This window comes from Coccinella septempunctata, chromosome 1, assembly GCF_907165205.1.
Source record: "Coccinella septempunctata chromosome 1, icCocSept1.1, whole genome shotgun sequence".
Classification (NCBI taxonomy): Eukaryota; Metazoa; Arthropoda; class Insecta; order Coleoptera; family Coccinellidae; genus Coccinella; species Coccinella septempunctata.
This window is the reverse complement of record NC_058189.1, coordinates 67,009,183-67,032,777: the sequence shown is the minus strand read 5'-3', so window position 1 is coordinate 67,032,777 and position 23,595 is coordinate 67,009,183. Positions and strand designations below refer to the sequence as shown.

At 38.3% G+C, this 23,595-nt stretch overlaps 1 protein-coding gene across 5 annotated transcripts; it reads right to left on the bottom strand.

Moving 5' to 3' along the window:
* Nucleotides 1–54: 54 nt before the first annotated feature.
* LOC123318213 (protein NDRG3) lies at nt 55–23,595 on the bottom strand. 5 transcript variants are annotated; one of them, XR_006538269.1, is made up of 10 exons: nt 23,444–23,595; nt 22,620–22,922; nt 13,401–13,478; nt 12,081–12,280; nt 8,430–8,550; nt 7,647–7,935; nt 6,979–7,245; nt 5,854–5,938; nt 3,022–3,127; nt 947–1,159 (listed from the first exon to the last, which is right to left on the bottom strand). XR_006538269.1 is itself a non-coding variant. In XM_044904829.1 (9 exons), exons 2-9 carry the CDS (start codon nt 22,832–22,834, stop codon nt 1,017–1,019), a joined length of 1,398 nt encoding a protein of 465 aa, XP_044760764.1. In that variant the 5' UTR covers nt 22,835–22,922; nt 23,444–23,595; the 3' UTR covers nt 55–1,016. The 5 variants fall into 5 exon arrangements, 3 of the variants coding, with proteins under 3 accessions (XP_044760764.1, XP_044760777.1, XP_044760772.1); XR_006538270.1 differs by having other exon boundaries at nt 1,116–1,159; nt 3,022–3,926; XM_044904829.1 differs by lacking the exon at nt 3,022–3,127 and having other exon boundaries at nt 55–1,159.

Below are 23,595 nucleotides of genomic sequence, written 5' to 3'. Positions count from 1 at the left end.
AGACAATGATCAAATTGTCTGGGTTGCTTTTCTATTGAAAAAAAAAATCCAAAATATCGAAAACAAATATGTTTATTTTGATAAAATCAGAGTGCTTAAATTAAAACATCCAACAGAGTGAGGCACAGTATGTGTTTTCATCACAATCGAATTAACATTATCATGAACTTAAAATATATATGTAATCTATATTAACGATGTGAATAACGTGAATGATTTCAGTACATGTCATAGTTAAATAAATTCTAACAAATCACTAAATGACAATTAAAGCTTTCTCTAAAGGTCTAACTTCAATGAAACTACAAGTCGTCTGTGGGATTGCCCCCTTTAAGCCGATAAATCCTCGCATCAGCTACAGGCTCTATATAAAAATCGGTCAACTTGTGGCTGTTCAAAGTCTGCGGAAGAATTCCGTTGGATAGGGTCATTACGTCACGTAAAAAACATTAAAATTTATAAGTGAATGAGGCTCAGGCGAAAGGAACAAACATCTCGAAAGGAAACAAGACGCTATCCAAAGAGTTCTACCTGAGAAAATAAAAAATGAACGAAGAAAAGATATGTGTGCTTCTTAGGGCAGTGGCCATGATCTGTATTGAAATTTACCTCAATTCGACTCAATATCACATTGATCCTCTGTTCGAGGATCACCAAACCACATTCAAGTGATTCAACCACTTAAAATATCATCAATTCGTTAAAATCAATTCCGCTAATTATAAAAATAAGCTAAATCGTGTACTTTAAAAGACCTGGTCTTCATCAGTTCGTCATTTTGTATATCACATGCTGCAAAGGCTGTCCCCAAATAAACCGGCGAACATGCTCGTGAGCTCACCAGCTTCATCGTCATGCTCGCCAACTCATATGAGACGTGTAAAAAATTTTTAATTCGATATATTATAGGAACGCGCAGAAGCGTTGAATTTTTTCGGAAATCAAGAAACGTTACTTCCTCTACTGACTATCTACAATCTGCGCATAAATTTCAATACAGTTTCGAACGTTCTAATTTAACAAACGACCGCTGAAATGGGATTTTCAGTGATGTGTATGATATTCGGCCACTGCTTCTCTGCGTACATTTTGGACTTGAGCAGTTCCTCCAACGACGTTTTGCGGTAAAGGGCCATTTTCGTTGGGGACAATGGAGCAACTGAAAACAGATTGGATTATTGGAAAATACAAGAAAAGAATCGAATAAAACAACATTTCACGTGGACACATCATAGAAACAGGTCTTAGGACAACCACGCTCAACCCTAAGTCGCTTTTCGTCTTTCACAACCCTCAAATTCAATAAAAACCATAGAGCCTCTATTAGAACGTCACATTGAAACATTCAAGATAAGTCTAGCAAAAAGTACTTCAATGAACACCAGAAAAAAATAAGAAAATATAATAATTTTACGAGAAAAGAGAAAAAAAACAAAGAAATAAAAACGAAAGATACAAATTTTGATCTGACCCAAGGGAAGAAAAAGTTGAGCATGGTCGACCTAAGATGATGTCGGAAATTTTGAAACAACAGCGTTATTTTCGATCTCTTGACTGTTAAAACTTCTCTTTTCAAGTCAGTTCTCGAGTAATATTGAGATTGCAATGAGTAATTTAGGTCTGAAAACTAATATGAAGTTCAAAAACCAAGCTTAATTATAGCAAACAAAAATTGGAATACAACAACAAGCAATTTGGATCATCACTTTCGAATTCATGCTGTTAAATCGAAATGGATTGTATAAAATAGATTCTGTTGTAGGTTTCGAAGGTGATGATTCAAAATTGGCAAATGCCACACAACTCACAGATTTTCAGTCGACTTTTCATGCCATTGCCAACCTATAAATATTCTAAAATACAGTAATAATGGTTAAATTTTAAACATACAAACAATCCAAACTCTGTTAGTATTTAATATTATTGTGTTACGTTAGTGTACGGTTGGTTATGGTTCTATTGAAGAGGAATATGCATGTCTGTTTGGAGATGTCATTTTAATTCTGCACATATTGTGATAAGTTGTAGGTGAATTTGATTACTCCACTGAATATTTTTTATCATACCTGCATCATAACTTCAATAGTTTTAATCTAAACGCTGCACCACAATTGACATCAGAAAAATTCAAAAAATCGTATCATATACAGGGTGAGTCTTTGAAACGTACAAATATTTTAACAGTAGATTTTTGAGGTCAAAAGAAACACTTTTTTCCCTTATCATTTTTGCCGAATCGTCTCGATTTAAAAGATACAGGCTGTGTAAAAACCATAAAATAACCATAATCTTTTTATCAGAGCCGAATCGGAAAAAATGGTGTAGAAAAAAGTGTTTCTTCAAGAATCTACTCTTAAAACATTTGTACGAGTCAAAGACTCAACCTGTAGAGATGATTCCTTCTGAAGAATATAGTCTGGGTCTTTCATGAATATTTTTAAGCATTTGGATCATAGAAATGTGTCTTAAACTCAGAAATGAAGAAAGAAATTACTCTGGAGTGAGACTCTTCTAGAAAAATGATGAAATGTTACCGAGCATGGGCTTTTTTCTATTTCCATTGGGAAATGTTCGAAATAAACGTAAGAATATATGATATTCTTACGTTATCCATCATAATATCACGACCATCGCCACAGATTATTATAAATTCATCGCGTTTGACAACCAGAAAATCGGGGGAAAGGTGACCTTGGGAATTGACATGAGCGTCGCATTCGACTGGGCATTTCCGATTGGAAATGAGCAGTGACGTGTCGTTTTCACATCTTTTAAGTGTTTTTTTATTCCAATCAACTTTATCAACTTTCAAAAGGCAGCATTTTTATCTTGTTCATAGAACAAGTATCATGATGCATGTATGATAAAAATTAGACACCAGAAAAGTCTATAATTCTCCTTTAAAGAGTACAAAATTCCACTTCATTAGCATTAAGTCAGTATAAGGCGTTATGTTAGTGAGTTAAGTGTTTTAGGGGTGTGTTTTGTAACTCTTTGCAACTTGTATGATGGGAAACTTACATGGAAGCGAATTTTGAACTGTGGGGCGCGTCGGGGCGAGGCCAGTCTCTTTAGAATTTCGTACCTTCCGTCGAAAGGCAACTGGCCCGCCTTCGTACTTGTATGGCTAAAACAACATTACCTTGGATGAAAGCCCCGCTCAGAAAATCGGAGCCCCCCATTTTGCTAATTTCTTCCGTGCGAAAATTGCGGAAAGTTGATCGGAAGAGAATGAAAAATGCGGTTTTTTCGAGTCGTGTTCGATGAGGTGCTGTTAGTCGGTGAGCCATCCAGCCTTTCCAATGGCCTTCGAGATTATCGGATCTAGACACACTGGAATAAAAACCGTCTACACTGATTTCTATCAGAAATGAACCTTTGGAAGAACTGGATGGATAAAAGTGTTGCAGAGTGATTATTAACATAGAATTTCGACCCTTGGTAGATGTATTTTGTTTCCAATTCAAGAAACTGGATGTACACTGCTCAACAATTGATTGGGACCATTAATTGTCCGTCCCCACCGTAATCACCTGGTTAATGAAGCGCTGGAAGCTTATGTTGAATGGACTGGCCAGCTCGCTCCCCAGATATGAATTCCATAGTGCATGTCTGGGGAGAGATGTGTAGAACAGCTTTCTAACGTTTTGGGTGATATCTGATCCAATTTCTCCCGAAATTTCATAAAAGTGTCGCTTCGAATGTATGCCGAGAAGAGTTGAATGCTTGAGACGATCTCCTTGGCGATCAAAACCTTTGAATCATCCTGATCCAGACCAGTGATCCCTATCAACTATTGAACAGTGTATACGGATAACATAATACATCCGGATATGACCCAGAAACCGCCAAGCCGATTACAGGACCCGAAAAAACCGCTTTCGACATGACAGATTAGCAAGGCGTGGGGCACTTGTAATGAATTGCTGAAAATAAAATATCAATAAATGAAATAACACGCAAAACAAATCGATGTATCGACGCATAACAAGGCAGAATCGATCTAATCGACGGAATGAAACGTGAAACCATGTCGTAAAAGTTTTATTCAGCTTCGACAGACACAATAATGAACAACAACAAGTATAGATTCTTCTTAAAGCACTTTGGAGTTCTTCGTTCAGGTATCCACATAGAGAGTTCGATTGAAACGTTTACAAAAACGGATTTTATTAAAAATTTAAGAATTTTTGTTGAGCCTTGGAAGCAATTTGGAAGAAGAGTTAACACACAGGAAAAAGCTCTAAAAAAATTGAAAAAAAAAACACAAATCCCTCAGGGCAAAGACAGGCAAGTGAATTCTTTGGGCTGTTTATGTTGATTTCTATGTTATATTGAATACCTTCAGTTTATTCTTTCTTTGTTTTGGTATTTTTGTTTTGTTTTAGAAGAAAATAAAAACTTTCAATGATTTATTCGAGAATAATCATTTGTCTTTGTCCTCGAAACAGAATTTTTCTCGCATGTAGAATAAATGGAAAAGCAGAGCACCGTAAGTTTCGAAAATAATAAAAAAATCAACAGCACTCCGATAAAAAACAGAACAATTATTTGAGTTTGATTTTCTTCGGGAACATTTGAGTATTTTCGACCTAACTAGGTGGTCCTTCCTTAATATTTCTCCAGCACCGGCTCGATCTTAGGACATAGCTTCACGCCACTGGCTAAACAGAACAAACCGAAAAATGGCGAACGTGGCAGAAACACATGGATCAGAAAAATGAAACACAGAATAATTTTAACAATACATACCATTCGCGCAACGTCCATTTATGCAAACATTGTAAAACAAAATGAACTCAGTGTACGTTGTGTTTGAGAATACTCGACTACAGAGTTTTGACATGATATCTAAGATACAAATATGCACCTTTCATCCCAAGGGAACAATATGAGAATGTGCGTGAGTAGATCGGCGTTTTTATCCACAATGGACGAGTTCAGGAACTTTTGCCAACACTCCTAAAAAACCTATTTTATCTTCAGTTGCAGATACCATCCTGAGATGTGTCACACTGCACTATAATTATGAGAGACAATAATCGCGAAACCACTCTACAGTTTGGGTATATATGTCTCTTCGAATTGTCGTCTCCATTTTGAATAACCTGAATTGTTTAACCTAAATATGTTGATTAGGACAAACTGAAGCCACGAATAGAATTTGAAAATTATTTTTTCCATTGATGGTGTTTTCTCAAGTATTCAGAAGTTGGCAATAGTTTCTAAAATCGTCCAATATTTCCGAATTTAGTGAATTGTTTGATGTAGAAAGGTCCATATCCGCATAGAATTGGTGTTTCCTCACAATGATTCATTCAACCTGAGATGCACTCCAAGATGACTTCCTGAAGATGACAATTTCAACGTATTTTCAACTTTTTCTATTCTAACGTATCGTTTTCGTCGCTCATCACTTGGTATGCCTCCCAGGTTCCGTATGACCGTGACATAACTAATGATAGCTCTAAAATATGACTAACTAACGTTGACAAAAATCAACTTTTGATGGATGTGAAAATCTGAGATGAAACCGAATCAAGATTCGCTCCGGTACCTGTACATCGGATAAGTACAAAGCGTGAAAAATAGGCCGTGTAGGACAAGCTTGCTCTCCTCAAAAAAACAAAGGACGCTCAACGGTTAACAACGTACCTTAAGGCTTACTCGAGATTGATCAACTGAAAATTCTTATCTTACAACATTTCTGCACTTGAAAAACACCTATGACTAGATTATTGTATGCTTGACGACCAACGAAGTCTCTTAGAAGCTCTCGCAACGACACCGTAACGCGACGCACTAAAACCGCATCTATTTTTTTTCTTCTATCGCGGAAGACCGCTTACTTACCGTAGCCTTCTCCTTGTAAGAATAACCGAAAAGCTTCGCTGACCTTAGCCGGCTGCTCCTCTAGGACCATCCCGCTGTCCGATATCTGAAAAAAAAGCGGAAAAGTTATATTTTCGGAATGCGAGGGTCACCGGACTGAACCTTGAGGAACGCCGCACGCGACGTTACGGAGGGTAGATTATATGTCAAAATGTTATCAACAACAATAATAATCTTGTAGGGGTTTCTCGTTTAGAGTTGATTCTTTGTTCTTGTACTCCACTCCATCAGCAGATAATAAGGAGATCATCAATCCCCAGATAAATCTATCAATCTTTTTCGCGAGTGATATTTCTAGGGAACGAAAGCTCCAGGCCTGCGAATTTCATCTGCTGATTCGCCCACTTGACGCAAGAGGTATTTATACCTGTTACATTGTGGACATGTTAGGTTGCCTGACTCGGGTTTGTCAGGCGGATTTTGTCCTAGTTGGTGGCAACGCTTTGCGAACAGAAAACAGACTTTCGGACGCACTCATAGTTCTTCTCGTAAAACTAAAGTAATCCTCAGTAATATCGCCGCATTTGTCATCTCTATTGGAATCATCGAATGACATAGTGCCCATGCAGCAGTCATACAAAACTCTCCGAGACAGCTGAATTAGCTTCTTCCTGAAGGAAGTGGAAAATTCTACGAATATTTTCCCTTGTGTGAGACCTGAAGTCTTCCTGCAAAGGCGTATCTTGTTTTGCAACTCCTAAATTAGCCTTTATCAAGACAGCGAATAAGTTCAGGTTCAAAAGGTTCAACCTCTGATGCACTTTTCGAAAGTTCATTCAAGTATATCATTCTTCCGATGTCACAGTGTCCTGGCACCCATGAAACAGTATATTGCCTCTATGCAGCTGTTTTATGGTGCTGCGGCATTGCCAGGTCAGCATAGAGTTCTGGCAAGTTGACTTCAGCGTTTTTGGAGCCTTGTCTCACAAAAGAACCGCAACCATGTCCCCAGATTCGGGACTGCATCCCCACCGAAGCTACAGCAAAGAAACATTCTAGCAACTTTTCAATTTTGAAGCAACATTCAGGGTGTTGAGTGATACTGTAACTAGTAACTATAACACACAGAATATCTCTTGAACTTACTTTCATCCAGGACGAGCTGGATGGGTCCAACCTGCCGTTGAACGTGACTGTATCGTCTGCGTGAGGACTCAGGGACCCGGTGATGTTCATGACCGGCATCCTCAGGGTGGATTCCTTGTTTTTGGAAGGGTCGACGTCGCGGTGGATGTTGAGGTCGGTCCGTTTGATGTAGCTATCGATGAAAAGGGCCAGGTTCGTTGGGTTCACGTTCCTCTCGAAGTAGCTCTTGTACACTTGCACCAGGTCATGGTTCCTTTCCTCGGTGTTCTGGAAAAAGTAGCTTAATTTGGTAACAGAAGGACTGAGAAATTAGGGTTATTTCTACATTTATTGTTGGTTTGATCTTCAATACTGCTGCAATGGACTCTAATTCTTCGGAAATAAGTTGATGTCAATATAAGTATTGATGTGGACGACATGTGGCTCCAACAAAACAACGCCACATAGTCCACATACCTTCCCGACGAATGTGTTGGCTTCTTCGACTAAAAATACCTTGTTATCCTTGCCTATTTCATTGAGTTTCCCTCCCATATCAGCTTTGAGTCGATGACATAGGAGTTCAGCGCTTCAATAGCTGCTCACTAACTTGGTTAGATGCCACGTTTTGCTTACGACTTGTTGCGGCATACAAGCCTTACCTCCCCTCCACAGAAAAACGTACTCACCCTTCCGAAATGATGCCACATCAGGTAGTCCAAGACGCCCTGCGTCATCCCCTTGGACCTCAGATGTCTCGCGTTTAACTTCTGGTAGCCCCATTCTATCCAGCCCGCTTGCGTGCTGACGCAGTTGATCAGGCAGAGGGCCGACACCCTGTTCGGATAACAGAGGGCGTAACGTGCCAGGATGTTGGCGCCGGCGCCCACGCCGAATCCGATGAACTGCTTGATTCCGAAATGGGTCAGGACGTAGCTGAGCTGGCCTGCGAGCTCGTCCATCGTCGGGTAGATATAGCTGAAAAGAGAGAAAAGTTGAATTTTGATCACCACTGGTATAGTCTCTTCATTCTAACAATGGTATGACGTCACGTCGAGCTGCTGAGCGTGGTAAGCAGCCTTGAGAGGAAGAATAAATGTAATAATTTAGCGGACTTGAGATCAGCATCCCAATTCAAAGACGTAGAGTGTCAGAGCCCAACTTCTTAAGTGATTCTTTGACCCAACTTCTTGAGTAAATCTTTGACCAAACTTCTTGAGTAATTCTTTGACTTTTCGAACATCCCAAAGTGTGATTATGATGTGATAACAACTTTATCATTGGGATTCTCAAAATTTGAAATGATTGTGAAGGCAGCATGAGAGTGATAGATTCAACAGTCTGGCAACTACGTTAACCCAGTGATCACTGACGTCATGCCATTGCTAACATGAAGAGGGTATACCAACGACAAATAATCTGGATTGGTTCAGCTTTGGAGTGTTGAAGAATGTAGTAATTTCAATACTCACTCTTCTGGAAGTGTTGGTGCTCCTTCTTCTTGTCCTGGAGCGTTAACGTGATAAACGCAAAAATTCTCGAGTAGCGCACGCATATCGATGTAGTTGAAGAAGGCCTGGAAACTGGAAATATCTGGAAAGGAAAAATATCGATGAAATTCAACGGAAACTAGTGCAATGAAATGAAGAGACGCTGTGACGTGATTCAGCGGTTTTTGGGAGCTCGTTCATCTCTATAAACGAAGCGGCCACCCATCCAGGTACTGGCGTTGCTCAAAGCTGCTTGACTTCACCTTTTTTCACCAATATTTTCTACGAAACAAAGGAAAGAGCTCTGAAACAACGTTTAGAAGATTCTTGCAGATACTGAGCAAGTCTTCGTAAGGGTATTTTTGAATATTAACAAAACTTAGATGCTTTTTACTCCAGAACCATCAGGCTGATGCTCAAATTCCTAATTTCTTCGGACGTGGAGGGTGGCTGTTTGATTTTCTGGAATTCCTCGAAGCTCAGCCACGGATGGAAAATGGATGATTAAGAAAACTCTCCCCCACGGGGAAAGTCCGTTATACGGGATTTATCCACAAGTGGAAACTTTTTTTATGAACTTATTTTCTGTCTCTTTGGAATTTATCGTTCCATGGAAGTTGAGAACTTGGACATCTATATTCGGTTGGTGTCACGAAGCAGGACAAAGGAAAAAGGACGCTTAGGAATTTATAGACCGCCACTTCGCAAAGAGAAACGTGGAGGTTTTTCTATTGGTGAAAATCAAAGGATGTGTAGTCTCCAGTGAAATTTTCAGTTTCTTCAGATAAGTCGCTCAAAAAGCTCGAAGGCTCTTCGGAGAGGAAGTTGTTTTTATTTTGTACATCCCAAGAATTCCGTATATTGTGTCCCAAATTGAATATTGTGCTGTACGTCCTTCTACGATGTATTGTTCTTTTCTTTGTTTCACACCTCAAATCGTTGTCTTCGAGTGTATGTGTATGAAATTTGTTGAACTGAAATTCCTACTTGAATAGTATTTTGAGATCAATGATATGTATATACATGAGAAATGATTAATGGAGTGTTATCGAAAACCTGCCATTTTCGTACGTTAGTGATTGATTGATTATCGAATGAAAATCAGAATTACCAAAATAAATAATCCAGTAATAGATACCTCCTTCCTTCAGTGAATCAAATTTTTAAATTGAGCATCTTTGGCGACTTGATTTCGTCTCAACCTAAGATGAACACTCTAAGTACACCTTCGTAGAGTTTCGAGGAGTATACTCCTCGGAAGGAATGCCTTCTTTCAACCTTTATGGTTCATCCATGACCAAATCATGGTCCATCCATTTCTGGCACAAGAAGTTGCCATTCAAAACCATCCTCCAACGACCTCCTCAATTACACATAAAAAGTTGTGAATTTGAAATGAAAATTGACCTGGCTTTTTTACTCTTCCTGTATTTAAGTATCCTTTAATTCCTTATTATTATCTAGTCTAGCAAGATGATTTTTCTTAACGGAACAACGATCCTCTAGACATGAGACCTTAAATAACCTGACCAATTCCCATAAACGACATTATCTCATGAGGTCGTCTCGCATGCTGGATTCTAGGAAGATTGAACGTGAATTTCCCCTCATCTCAACCATGTTAAGGGGACTAGCATCCGTTTACAGAGGCTGTGAGACGCTGATATGCCTGCATGCCTTATGAATTATTGCCGTAGCGTGAAAACCACAACTTCCATTTTGATCAAGCCCTAATACCTTCGCTCATTGAATCTTTAAGGATGGATTATAAGTCGACGAAAGCTTTGTCAGAGACGCTTTCATCAAAAGTGGTTTTCGAGATAAATGGGTGAAAGGTATTGAGGAGTACAACACGAGGATGTATTGATATCTAGTTAGCCTAGACCATTTCCATGCATAAAAAAATATTGTGTTACCATAGCAACGAACAATAACTCATTAGAAGTTTCAATGTGAAGTTTGAGGTCAAAAAAGTAAACCAGAGTTACGCAATAGATTGAAAAAAAGAAGATATCCACCGCAATTGTGAAAATCGAAAAATTGGAGTATCGAGCCATCATCAAGCACCTGTATTTAAAAGGGTTAAGAGGTAAGCAGATTTACGAAGACGAGATGACCGATCGGGAAGGCCAGTTTCTGTGTCAGTCCCCGAAAATATCAATGCAGTTCATGACATGATCTTTACAGACCGTCGGATTGGGCTGAAACGGATATCTGAAGCACTGAATATTTCATACGAACGCGTTCATTACATAGTTCACGTCAATTTGGACATGGGAAAAATTGCTGCAAAATGAATCCCCAAATGTTTTAATGTTGACCAAAAGCGTGCAAGAGTAGAAACATCGCGTTTGATCTGTGCTCGATTTGAAAACGATGTAGACTTCTTTAACCGAATTGTTACTTTACTACGGATGAGACTTGGGTACATTTCTACGATCCAGAAACAAAGCTACAATCTATGGAATGGCGACACTCTGGTTTTCCAAGACCTAAGAAGTTTCGTGTCCAAAAATCTGCTGGAAAAGTTCTCGCTTCAGTTTTTTGGGATTGCCATGGAGTAATCATGATTGAGTTTTTGGAGAAGGGTAGAACAATAACCGGAGATTACTATTAGACATTACTGACCACTCTACGGGAAAAAATTAATGAGAAAAGATGCGGAAAGCTATCCAAAGGTGTTTTGGTTTTGCAGGACAACGCCTCTGCACACAAATCTCATGTTGTAATGCAAAAAATTCGTGATTTAGGGTTTGAATTACTAGAACACCCCCTTTATTCACCAGATTTGGCTCCATCCGACTATCATCTCTTTCCTCAACTGAAAGAAAGATTAAAAGGTTGAATATTTTCTTTCAACGAGGAGGTAATAAAAGCTGTGGAGGTCTGGATTGCAGAGCAAGAAGAAACATTTTTTCTGAAAGGTCTAGAGACGTTGCAGGTTCGCTTTAATAAATGTATCCAATCAAGAGGAGAATATGTTGAGTAATTAAATATTTTGACATTGAAATTTTGTTTGGTTCTATAGTAGGCTAAGAATTTTTCAATATATCCTCGTACCTAATTGTTCTACAGAAAGAAGAAGCACCATTGATATAAACGCGATTATACATTCACAAGACTTTTTTATTGGATCAGAAGGAGCTGAAAGCTTCATTTGTCCATGGAGAAGACTCCACCTGGAAAATTTCCAATACAAGGTCAATTTTCATTGCAAGGACCTCATAAAGTAATGGTCAGCTCTTTCAGGTAAGTGGCAAGGCTTGTCGTTTCATAAACTGGACAAAGGATAGCAAATAGTATTTTCTTCATGGTCTTACTAGAATTTTTAGATCTCGTGATGGTACAACTGTTGAAAACTAAGTAATCGTTCGGAATAACAATACACTATCTTGTAGCGCTTTATATCTAAAGACAAAATTATACCAGATGTCGCCGTATATACCTACAGAACATTCTGTAGCTCAGCAAACCTAAAACTTCTCAAAACAGTGTCAGCAACTGCGTTCATTCATTCATTTGCCTATAAAAACAAAGACAGTGCAAGCTGGAGAAGAGGAGACCAACGAAAAAACTGAAGATAATGATACCCGAGAAAATACAAGAGATTTAAATGGCTAGCTCTTTACTTACAGTTCAATCCCAAGTCGTGATACGTCAATATCGCCGGTTTGTTCCTCGAACCCTGAACAGCCACCACCAGAGTACCCCGGTCGGTCTCAACCACCTCTTCCAGCATGGCGGAGTCGCCTCTGGACAGAGACCTGGACGACGGGAAGTGGAGCTGTATGTTCTTGAGTTCTATGTCGTCCATGCTGTCTGAAGGCATCGTTCTGAAAGTAGGACCTTCTTGTGAACGGTTGGAGGAGAATGGAACGACGTATTTCGATACAAATGTTTACCAAACGTTCGGAACATGAGAACGTAATAAATTTGCGAGACCACAAGGCTCTATTTATAAAGTTCACAATATTTACTAGAACGACATAAACACTGGTGTATAATAAATTTAGATTGGATTATCTATTGTGCGAGGTCTGAACTGACCTATGGACAGTCGGAATTTTGAGCTCTAATGAAGACTTTTGCGAATAAACTGCTCAACAATTGATATCAAACCTTCCGTCAATTTATTTCAGGAATATTAGTTTCAAGACGTTTTTTCATAGAAAAAAAATCCATTGAAAATATGAGAAATTCCAGATTTGAATAACAGAGAAAAAAATTTAATGAAGAGAAAATTTAAACTCTCGTTAAAGCTAGTACTTGATCTGTATTACTCCAGATACCGGTGCCAAAATCATGATGAACTAGACCGATCAGATAATCTATTGCCAACAAAGTCGTTCAGAATATTTCATCACTATAATTTTCAAAATATGATTGTTATTGGTTCGTCTTTAGAATAAAACGAAAATATTGTCACTAAGTAAAAAGTTTTTATTTTATTTCCCTTCGAAATCCCAAAGCACTAATAGATCTACCATTAAGATAATAAACAGAGTCTAATTCAAAAATTTTGAGTTGTTGAACAAAGGTAATAGGTGTTATAAAAGAGAAAGGAAATGGGAAATTTAAATCGAAAAAACTATAATACAAATTTCAACACATCACGGTGATAAATTAATTTTGGAGAGAGATATGAAGAATAATAAAACAATGTAGTCACAGGAACTTTCTGGAGAACAATAATTATAGATATCATCTACTCCATGAGGCAAAGACGACCAAAAATCATCTTAAACTTATTAACGATATCAGCATTTGTCACCATCCACTTATGAAGATCATTTAACAACAAAGAATACTTTCCAATCTACAATACAATGGCAACTAATAACTAGGTACTTCTCATATCGCTAACATTATAAACTACAAAATCTAGACATTTCTACTCGAGCACAACTCAAAAGCTGAAAAAAAAACAATGTGTGAATGTGTATTCGGTCTTACCCCAAAAGGGCTGCTTCTTCTGCAATTGTACCGGAAGAAGGCATTTTCTTATTCGTGTTTGTGTTCACGCTATCTGTCCTAAAACAAACAGAAATTGAAAAATCAGGAATTGAAAGAGTGGTGCTATAGAGAGTGCATGTGAGGGATGGTTTAAATGGGGCCCGCACCAAAATACCACATATGTCACATTAGTATTCAATTAGTAAGCGGAAAAACTGAAATACTGTTAGTTATATCGTTGATTTTTGGTTGGTGGTTAATCAAAACGCAAGATTAATTTGATTTCACACTTTCATTGATAACCTCATTGTGTAAAAGCACTAGGAAGGGCTAGAGGAGACCACACCCGATATTGATTTCAAGATATTTGTAGCTTTTTAAGCCTGCTGACTGCATCAGGTTGAATTTGTATTTTATTAATTTATCTTCTGTTGTCGCACTACAGACACCCCAATTCATACATCAGTACATGATGAACGAAATCGTTTTTTACTTCATTTTATACAGGAATCGTACAAATATTTAAACAGCGGATTCTTGAGATCGAAAGAAACACTTTTTTCCTTTACCATTTTTGCCGATTAAGCTCTGTTAAGAAGAAATAGCCATTTTAAGTTTTCATTATGAGCTGTGCCTCCCCTGTGGCACTACACATCTGTAGGTCAGAGTTGCATTCAGCCAAAGTACCCAATTTTTCGAATTTCACAGATACTTTTTAATCAAATCACTCGAAAACGGCGGATTTTACGAGAAAATAGAAGAATACTTTTATTTTACAAAACGTTGAAATATTCATTAGATAGTGCCCAACTTAGTTTCAAGAGTTGGGTTCTTTGAATTTTTGGAACTTTTATGGTACGTAATGGCCATAATGAGAAAACTGGAAGATGTGGGTGATATCTAGTGTTTGAAAAAGATTCATCCTATAAATGAAAAACTATATTCCGAAATTCATTTCATTCGATGAAACCGTTTGTGAGATTGAACTAAAAATAAATTTTTTTAATAATTTTTCAACAGCCTGTATCTTTCAAACCGAGCCGATTCGGAAAAAATGGTAAAGGAAAAACGTGTTTCTTCTGACCTTCAGAATCTACTCTTGAAATATTTGTACGAGTCTGAGCAGTGTATAAATTTCATGGTACGCATTTTGTGCACAGTATCAAGATTCGAAAAAATCGATTTCTCAGCTCGGCACCGGCATTTTTTCGACGCCAATCGATCGAAAAACCGCAACTATATAATAACATTACGTCCGGCTCTCTATTAGCATAAAATTCACCGCCCATAAATGGCGCAGAACCAATTTCACGCGGAGCATATCGTGAAAAACATGATATGTACCGATGGGATCCATTTACCAAATGAACATTTTGCGAAACTCGATAATGCCTCGCAAATATTGAGTTTCTACGCTGAAAACCGCCGGAAGCCTTCGCTCAACGGTTCTGCGGAGGTTGAGGTCGATAAACAACACCACTCCGAAGGCTCGTATGTGAATGAAGACGGTGGTGAAGATGTGTGAATGGTGAAAAGCAGGAGAAATTGCGAAAATGTTCGGCATGCATCTTACCTTAGCTGTGGAGCTGAGAAGAAGAAATCAAGCAAACGCCGACTGTTTCGAATTCATAGTCAAAAAAGTGACCTATCAAGGCCTTTAATTTACAATTTACCGAACAAGACAGATCCGCCCAAGTTGAAAACTGACTCTTGGATCAGAATCGAGATTCAAATTGATGAGTCCGCTGCAATAAATTCTATTGCCATGACAATTACTTCAAAAGTTACAAGTAGGTGTAGCTTTAGATAGAATCTGCTCCAAACTATACAGAGAGGGTCTTTGACTTGAACATTTTAACAGTATAATCTTGAGACTTATAATTTCTAAGGGCTAATTGCGACTGTGTGCCCTCCTGTGACTGAAGAGACCCAACCGTGACCTGCAGATCCTTCCACACATGGCATGGATATAGTCACCAACCAGGTCTGGCCACCGCTGTATTCTTCTCGACTCTCCATTATAACTGTGCACCATAGACCTCCACTATGACCTGTCTAACGCTAGTTGTTCCCAGTTATGATTGGCATTAACTGATTTTAGGGATTGATGCAGTATATCCTTAAACCGCTTATACTGGCCTCCTGGTTTCAGGGTTCCCTCTGTCAATTCGCCATACAGAGCTATTTTGGGGAGTCTTGTGTCTTGCGTCCTCAGAATGTGGCCGCTCCACCTGAGTCGGGCCCTCGTTACTTGAGTCTCAATTGTTGTACAACTCGCGCGTTGCAAGACTTCTGCATTCGAATCTTTGTGGAACCATCTAATGTGCATTATCTGTCTTAGATGACGTTGCGTTTGTTCAAGCTGTTTAATATGTCGACTGTAGGGCGTCCAGCTTTCGCTTCCGTAAAGAAGCGTTGGGAGGACGACTGTTTTGTAAACAGCTGTCGTGATTTTGAAACACTCTGACCTTTAGCTTCCAGAATGCCCGTGATGCCGAATTGATACGGTTGTGCATTTCCGTGTCTAGGTTAGCTCTAGTATTTATGAAGCTTCCCAAGTATTTGAACTGCTCGACCTGTTCAAGAGTTTCATTCTCCAGGCTGATATGTGTTTGAAGACTTTCTGGCGGACTTACCAGGATTTTGGTTTTGTCGATATTGAGTCTAAGGCCTAAAGCTTCGTATATATGTTTATAGGTGTCCAGCATTATATGCAGATCCTCTGGGCTGCTAGCGATAAGTTCGCAGTCGTCTGCATATTGAAGTTCCGTGATAAACTTTGAAAGGGTTTTTGCTCTGAGGCGCTTCAGGTTAAATAGGCCTCCATCAAATCTGAATCTAATTTCAACACCTTTTACAGGCATACTCATGTCAGCATTTATTCGATGAATCTTTATCGAACATAAAATATCACCCACGTCTTCCAATTTTCTGATTATAACCATTACGTACCATAAAAACACCAAAAATTCAAAGAACCCAGCTCTTGAAACTAATAAAAGTATTTTTCATATTTATAATGCGCCGTTTTCGAGTAATTTGATGTTTAAAAATCAAAAAGTATCTGTGAAATTTGAAAAGTTGGGTACTTTGGCTGAATACACCCTGTTTAAAAGATCCACAGAGGTGTAGTGTCACAGATTTCGCTAGTTATTCTGAAGGGTTTTCCAGGGGTGGCACAGCTCATTATGAAAATTCAAAATGACTATATATTTTTAACAGGAACGGATCGAAAAAAATTGTTTTGGAAAAAACTGTTTCTTTTGACCTCAAGCATCTACTGTCGAAATATTTGTACCAGTCAAAGACACACCCTGTATTCTCTACTGATGCGATGCCTACTAAACTTGTGTTTGTATCGGTATTTCACAATTCAAATGAATTATGTATAAGAAAAACAGCTCAGATACCTATAACTCCGAAACTACCGATCGGTTTTGAGCATTCAGACCTCTGATCTATCTTGCTCTATCGATAGCTCTTTTCTGTTGACTGTTGGAGTGTTCGCGGACGGTCTAGCTCAAGTGGAATAAATTTACTTGGCAGCATTTTGAAAATACGGCAGCTTCCTGTGTTCCACCCAGTACAAGGTGGGCGAAATTCGTTGTCTATTGAGAGGATCTCGAGAACTATGGCAGCCAAAAGAAAACGGATGACACACTTCTGAGCTCTTTTTCGGAGAAACAAAAAATGTTGAGAATCGCAGCCTCCTACGATACTTCCTCTTTGAGTTTGACAATTTCGTAAAGTTCTCGTAACTTTTTTGTCTTTGAAGTTACGAATCTGAAACTTGAACATTCTACAGGCACTTCTTTACGTAGATTCCACTGATGAGCTCAAAATATTTCTTTCATTTCGAATCATTAGGCGAACTTTCATTTTTTTAAATGCAAACTTTTATTGAATTTGTTATTTTTGAATTGGAAGAAAATCGTTCGTTAGTAGATTCTACGTATAAAAGTACCTGTAGAAGGTTCAAGTTCAAGATCTGTAACTTCAAAGACGAAAAAGTTATGAGAACTTTTCGGAATCGTCAAAATCTCAATTTTCGTTTATAACTCGAAATCTAAAAATGATAGGTCGATTCTGTTTTCAGATTTTGATTAGTCATGAAAAAAGAGTTCGAGAATGTGTCGTCCGTTTTCTTCTAGCTGTTCTCGAGATCCCCTCAGTAGACAACGAATTCTGCCCATGTCTGTACATATTGAGGCGTTCAGCTTAAATGTTGTATATTGTTCTTCTCATTGTATTTAACTAATCTTCATTGAAGAAGAAACGCCAGACCCCTCGCTATGTTCCATTTTCATCATTGATCGTCCTCGTAAACAGATCCTCGTAAACTAAAGACGCCAGTGTATACGTTCCTAGAGAAATACGATGCGCATTTTCATTAAACCCGATGGAACTGGAACTGACCGGACGACATAATTAGAACCCATTCTCCGTTTTCAACTTAGTGGAGCGGACGGAAAACAAGCGGCCTTAATGAAAAATTTCCAGTGTCAAAAGCTGAAGCCGAATAATTGATAGATGATTGGCGTGAATTGAGACTCGCCTGATTAGATGCACGATTCGAGAAGGGAGCGGGTATTAGGTCGCTTTTCATCGGGAAAAGTGGGAAAAATAGGAAAGAGGGATGGAATTCTTGGCTTCGACAGACTCCATTAACGTAAGCGTCGAAAATTGGGGAAAACTACAGAAAGTAGTGAGTGGCAAATGGATACAGTAGAATCCGATTATTATGACGCCGGCTATATTGACCAATCGCTTATTATGACGCAATTGCAGTGTTAAGTTTGGTTTCATTCAAAACTCCTTACAACAGGGTTCGGATTTAATGACTTCGCTTATAATGACATGTCGCTTACAATGACATGATTTCAGATACAACAACATTATTTGTAGAAAATTTATCCGGTTATAGTGACATCTCGATCGTTTTCTCAAGCCACCCCACCCCTTTTCATGCGACGAGGTTTGATACGATACGAGATATATCAGATTTTTTTGTAAAAACGAAAAAGTTCTTCATATTTAGCTGATAATTTTAAATTTTTTCAATAAAGGAAACATATAATTTGTCGTTTTTCTCTCAAATTGAATCCATAAAAAATATCATCAATTTTGCTTTTTGTGACTTCCGGGTATTATGACGTACGTGTTTTTCATTTCCCCTCAATGTCATTATAAGCGGATTCTACTGTAGTTGTTTTTTATACAGGGTGGATTTTTGACTCGTACAAATATTTCAACAGTAGATTCTAGAGGTCGAAAGAAACACTTTTTTCCTTTACCATTTTTTCCGAATAGGCTCGGTTTAAAAGATACAGGCTGTTGAAAAACCATAAAAAAAATGTTATTTTTAGTTTTATCTCACAAACGGTTTTATCGAATGACATGAATTTCGGAATATAGTTTGTCCTTTATTTGATGAATCTTCTTCGAACACAAGATATCACCCACGTCTTTCAGTTCTCTCATTATTACCATTACGTACCATGAAAATACCAAGAATTCAAAGTACCCAACACTTGAAACTATGTTGGACGCCATTTGATGAATGGTTCAACGTTTTCTAAAATAAAAGTATTCTTCATATTTTCTCGTATAATGCACCGTTTTCGAGTAATTTGATGTTCAAAACTTAAAAAAGAATCTGTGAAATTTGAAACATTGAGTACTTTTTCTGAATACAACTATTTTTAAAAGATCCACAGATGTGTAGTGTCATAGATTTAGCTAGTTATTCTGAAAACTGTTTTTCCCAGGGGTAGCACAGCTCTTTATGGAAACTTAAAATGGCTTTATCTTTTTATCAGGGCAGAATCGGAAAAAATGATATGGGAAAAAGTGTTTCTTTTGTACTAGTCAAATACTCACCCTGTCTCAGATTTGACGTGAAGATAGTTACAGAACTGAAAATCGTATTATTCTTAGAAAATTATCTCTAGACTCTGTTTATTCTCTAAGTGTCCAAGCTCAAAATTGACTTTAATTAAGAGTGGTAGGTAGTTGAGCACAAAAAAGTTCTTTCCTTCAAATACAGCATCCAGTATTACAATAGACCGTTAGATGAGACCAAAAAACTCTATTTAAGAATGGGTATTAGATTCCTCTTTTCCACACATTTTTTAAGGAGTCTTCCTCCGAATTCTTCATATTTATAAATTAAAAAGTATCTGTGAAATTTGAAAAAATTGGGTACGTTGGTTGAATACAACTCTATTCAAAAGATCCACAGATGTGTAGTGTCACAGATTTAGCTAATTATTCTGAAGGTAATATTGTTTTTCCAGGGGTGGCACAGCTCATTATGAAAACTTAGAATGACTATATCTTTTCATCAGGTCCGAATTGGAAAAAATGGTATGGGAAAAAAGTGTTTCTTTTGACCTCAAGAATCTACTGGTGAAATATTTGTACGAGTCAAAGACTCACCCTGTATATTTTGATGTAATACGTCGAGCATCTGTTTTGTTCACTAATATTTCAGAAGAATCAGTTGCATGACTAATTATGAAGGGCTAGGGAAACCCTGTATTATAATTGAATCATTAGGAGAACTAACAATGATTCGGATTCATGCCCAATTTGTCGTTTCGTCCCAGCAGCGGTCATCTCATAGTGATTCACCCAAATATATCACCAAGTTACTTCGAAGCCACCCATCGTGAAATAATACAAAAAGCAACTCTATCCGTTTTGTCAGGAAATGGGAAATATGACGCAGGAAAACTATTGTCCGCTTTTATATGTACACAACAGCAATAATTAAAACCATTTGGTTCTCAGATACGTCCGATATGGAAACTGGGGCAGAAGGAATTGCAATCGATATTTGCCCCACTTGACCATCACAGCAAAAGTCATTGTTCTAGAGGGCAGTTTAAACCTGAATTATCATCGACGAACTGTTATCAACAGCGTCCAATACGAAGAGGAAGAACGTGAAGGACGATTAACAGCGTATTTACCTCGCTGTTTTAAAAATAGAAAGGATTTCCCCTGTATTTTGCAGCAACTGATTCAAAAGTTGATGGTATGGCTCAAGATTAGTTGAGTAAGGATGCGCCAAGTGTATACACATTTGTGTTCGTTTCTGGGTCACGAGGCATAATACTGATCTTTTTACTACGATGATATTGTCGAGGCTGAAGGACTTCGGTCGATGGCCATTAAAGGACAGTTATTATCATTATTATTATTGATATTGTCGGATGGTACTTCAGTTGGAAGAATCTGGGATAACAGAACCACGGAAATGAGAAGTACTTGGCATATTTCATGAATACGAGGATGTATTGCTATCTTGTTAGCCTAGACCAGTTCCATGCATAAAAAAATATTGCGTTACCATAGCAACGAACAATAACTCATAAGAAGTGTCAGTGTGAAGTTTGTTGTCAAAAAATTCAACCAGATTCACGCAATAACTTAAAAGAAAGAAGATGTCCACCGAAATTGTGAAAATCGAAAAATTGGAGCATCGAGCCATCATCAAGTACCTGTATTTAAAAGGGTTGAGAGGTAAGCAGATTTACGAAGATATGCTACCCTTGATGATCAATGTCTTTCGTATGCGAACGTGAAAAATTGGACTGCAAGCTTCAAAAGAGGTTTATTTTCCATTTAAGATCATGACCGATCGGGAAGACCAGTTTCTGAGTCAGTCCCCGAAAATTTCGATGCAGTTCATGACATGATTTCATCAGACCGTCGAATTGGGCTAAAACTGATATCTGAAGCACTGAATATTTCATACGAACGCGTTCGACATATAGTTCACGCCAATTTGGATATGGAGAAAAATTGCTGCAAAATGGATCCCCAAATGTTTGAATGTTGACCAAAAGCGTGCATGATAAGAAGCATCGCGTTCGATCTGTGCTCGATTTGAAAACGATGCAGACTTCTTAAACCGAATTGTTACTATGGATGAGACTTGGGTACATTTCTACGATCCAGAAACAAAGCAACAATCGATGGAATGGCGACACTTTGGTTCTCCAAGACCTAAGAAGTTTCGTGTCCAAAAATCTGCTGGAAAAGTTCTTGCTTCAGTTTTTTGGGATTGCCATGGAGTAATCATGATTGATTTGTTGGATAAGGGTAGAACAATAACTGGAGATTACTATTCGACATTACTGACCACTCTACGGGATAAAATTAAAGAGAAAAGACATCATCTCTTTCCTCAACTGAAAAAAAGTTTAAGAGGTCGTAAATTTTCTTTCAACGAGGAGGTACAAAGCTGTGTCTTGTTTGCAGAGCAAGAAGAAACATTTTTTGAAAGGTCTAGAGACATTGTAGGTTCGCTGTAATAAATCTATCCAATTAAGAGGAGAATATGTTGAGCAATAAAATATTTTGACATTGAAATTTTGTTTGGATCTATAGTAGGCTATTAATTTTTCAATGTATCTTCGTATATCATCCTCCAATTCTAAAAGTTTCCAAAAAGAAAGTGTGAATCAATTATCAGCCGTTTAAATGAGCTGTGAGATGAACTTATTGTGTGTGTTACATATACAGTCTATGTATCATTAGGGTTCAAATTGTAGGTACTATCAAGTTACTAATATGTGGGGCTTATTTAAATCTGGTCAGCGACTTTTCCGGTGACTTATGATGTATCGTTTGCCATTGATACAACAGTTCAGTTGAACCAAAAAGGCTAGATTACACGATTAAAGCTGGTAGTTTCACAACCCACCACACGTGTAGTTTTGACTTTGGGGATTAATGGTTTGAATATTTAATGGTTGTGGTAAACTATGGTACTCTGTCTCGATGACTGAAATATGGATAGTCTAAAGAATGTTGCATCTATCTTTTTTCAATTAGCTGAAAAGCGAGTTGTTTCTCCGCATATCACCAAGTAGGTATATAATTAGGTCTAATCGGTATTTGTACACGTTGGAATTAATAAAACCGGCAATAACTTGCCTGTATGAAAGTGTGTATCCAGTTGCAAAAGTAGGTATTGTCAAGCTTGTGCTAGATCATAGTTCTTGAACAGATTACGATGAAGTAGTGGTAGTAGTTGATCCTGGCTTAACGAATCGGGTTCTTACGACACAGAAAAGCAACAAAACGTCTAAAATACGAGCACCAACACAAATCCTAGCATAGAACAGGCACAAAGGAGAACAGCTCCAAAACTACCACCACCAAAAAGCAACCGAGCCCCAAAACGCCTCGGAACTTGCTCTACTGTACCTTGGTATGACGGCCACAGCGGGCCTAGGAGCCTGCTCCAGCAGCTGGTCGTTCCTCTTGACCACGACCGGCGCCGCACCGCCGGACACGAACTGGAAGGCCCTTTTCACGCCGTCCAGAAATCCAGAGGTCTGGACTCCAGCAACAGTCGTGGGCCTGTAAATTTCGTTGGTGCCCGCTAGGGAGCTGTAAGACCCGCCTGAGCTACTCGGCATCGTGCGACGACGTTTCGTGCCAATTATGGTTCATCGGGTCATTTTACAAAATAAACGGTTGCTTTCAGAAAAATGGTTGTAGCCAGTTCTGCAATAAGGGTCCCATTAGACTGCGGAATTTTGATTAGGAAGTTCGAGCGAATTCGAATGGAAATAGAAAAATTACAATTTCGCTTCAACCAGGAATTATTTTTGATTTATTGCAGAACTAGACGAGTTCATGCAATCAAGCTGTATGTGAAAGCTAAAACAATAAGCTGAACATCACAAAAAATTGAATCCCAAAACATGCAAAAGCTCACAAAACTTGCTATTTGAGGGTGCACATTCCAAAAAATCTCATTCAAAATTTGCCCAACTAAGATTTGATCATCTTGAGCTTTTTTCATCCCTCAATATACCCCCATGGATTTTTCTGGATGAACAGTTTGAAAATGAAAACTGTGACCTATAAATATTTGCCTAGGAAAACCCTACTTTCAGCGAATCAACCCTCTGAAAATATCGATTTTCCTCACTTCCCCCAATTCGGCGAAAACACCCTTGTCCATTCTTGTCCGAACCATCCCCACCTACTTCATAGAGAATGTAATCAGGAGAACAACTTACCTTGTAAAATTGGAATAACCACTCACTGTTTTATTTAAAACACAACACTTATTCAATTTTCGAGCTGGTTACAGTCTGACGTGTGACGTTTCTCTGACTATGACGAACTGAAATTCTCCCGTCATTGGGCAAACGGCCCTCACGTGACTGGC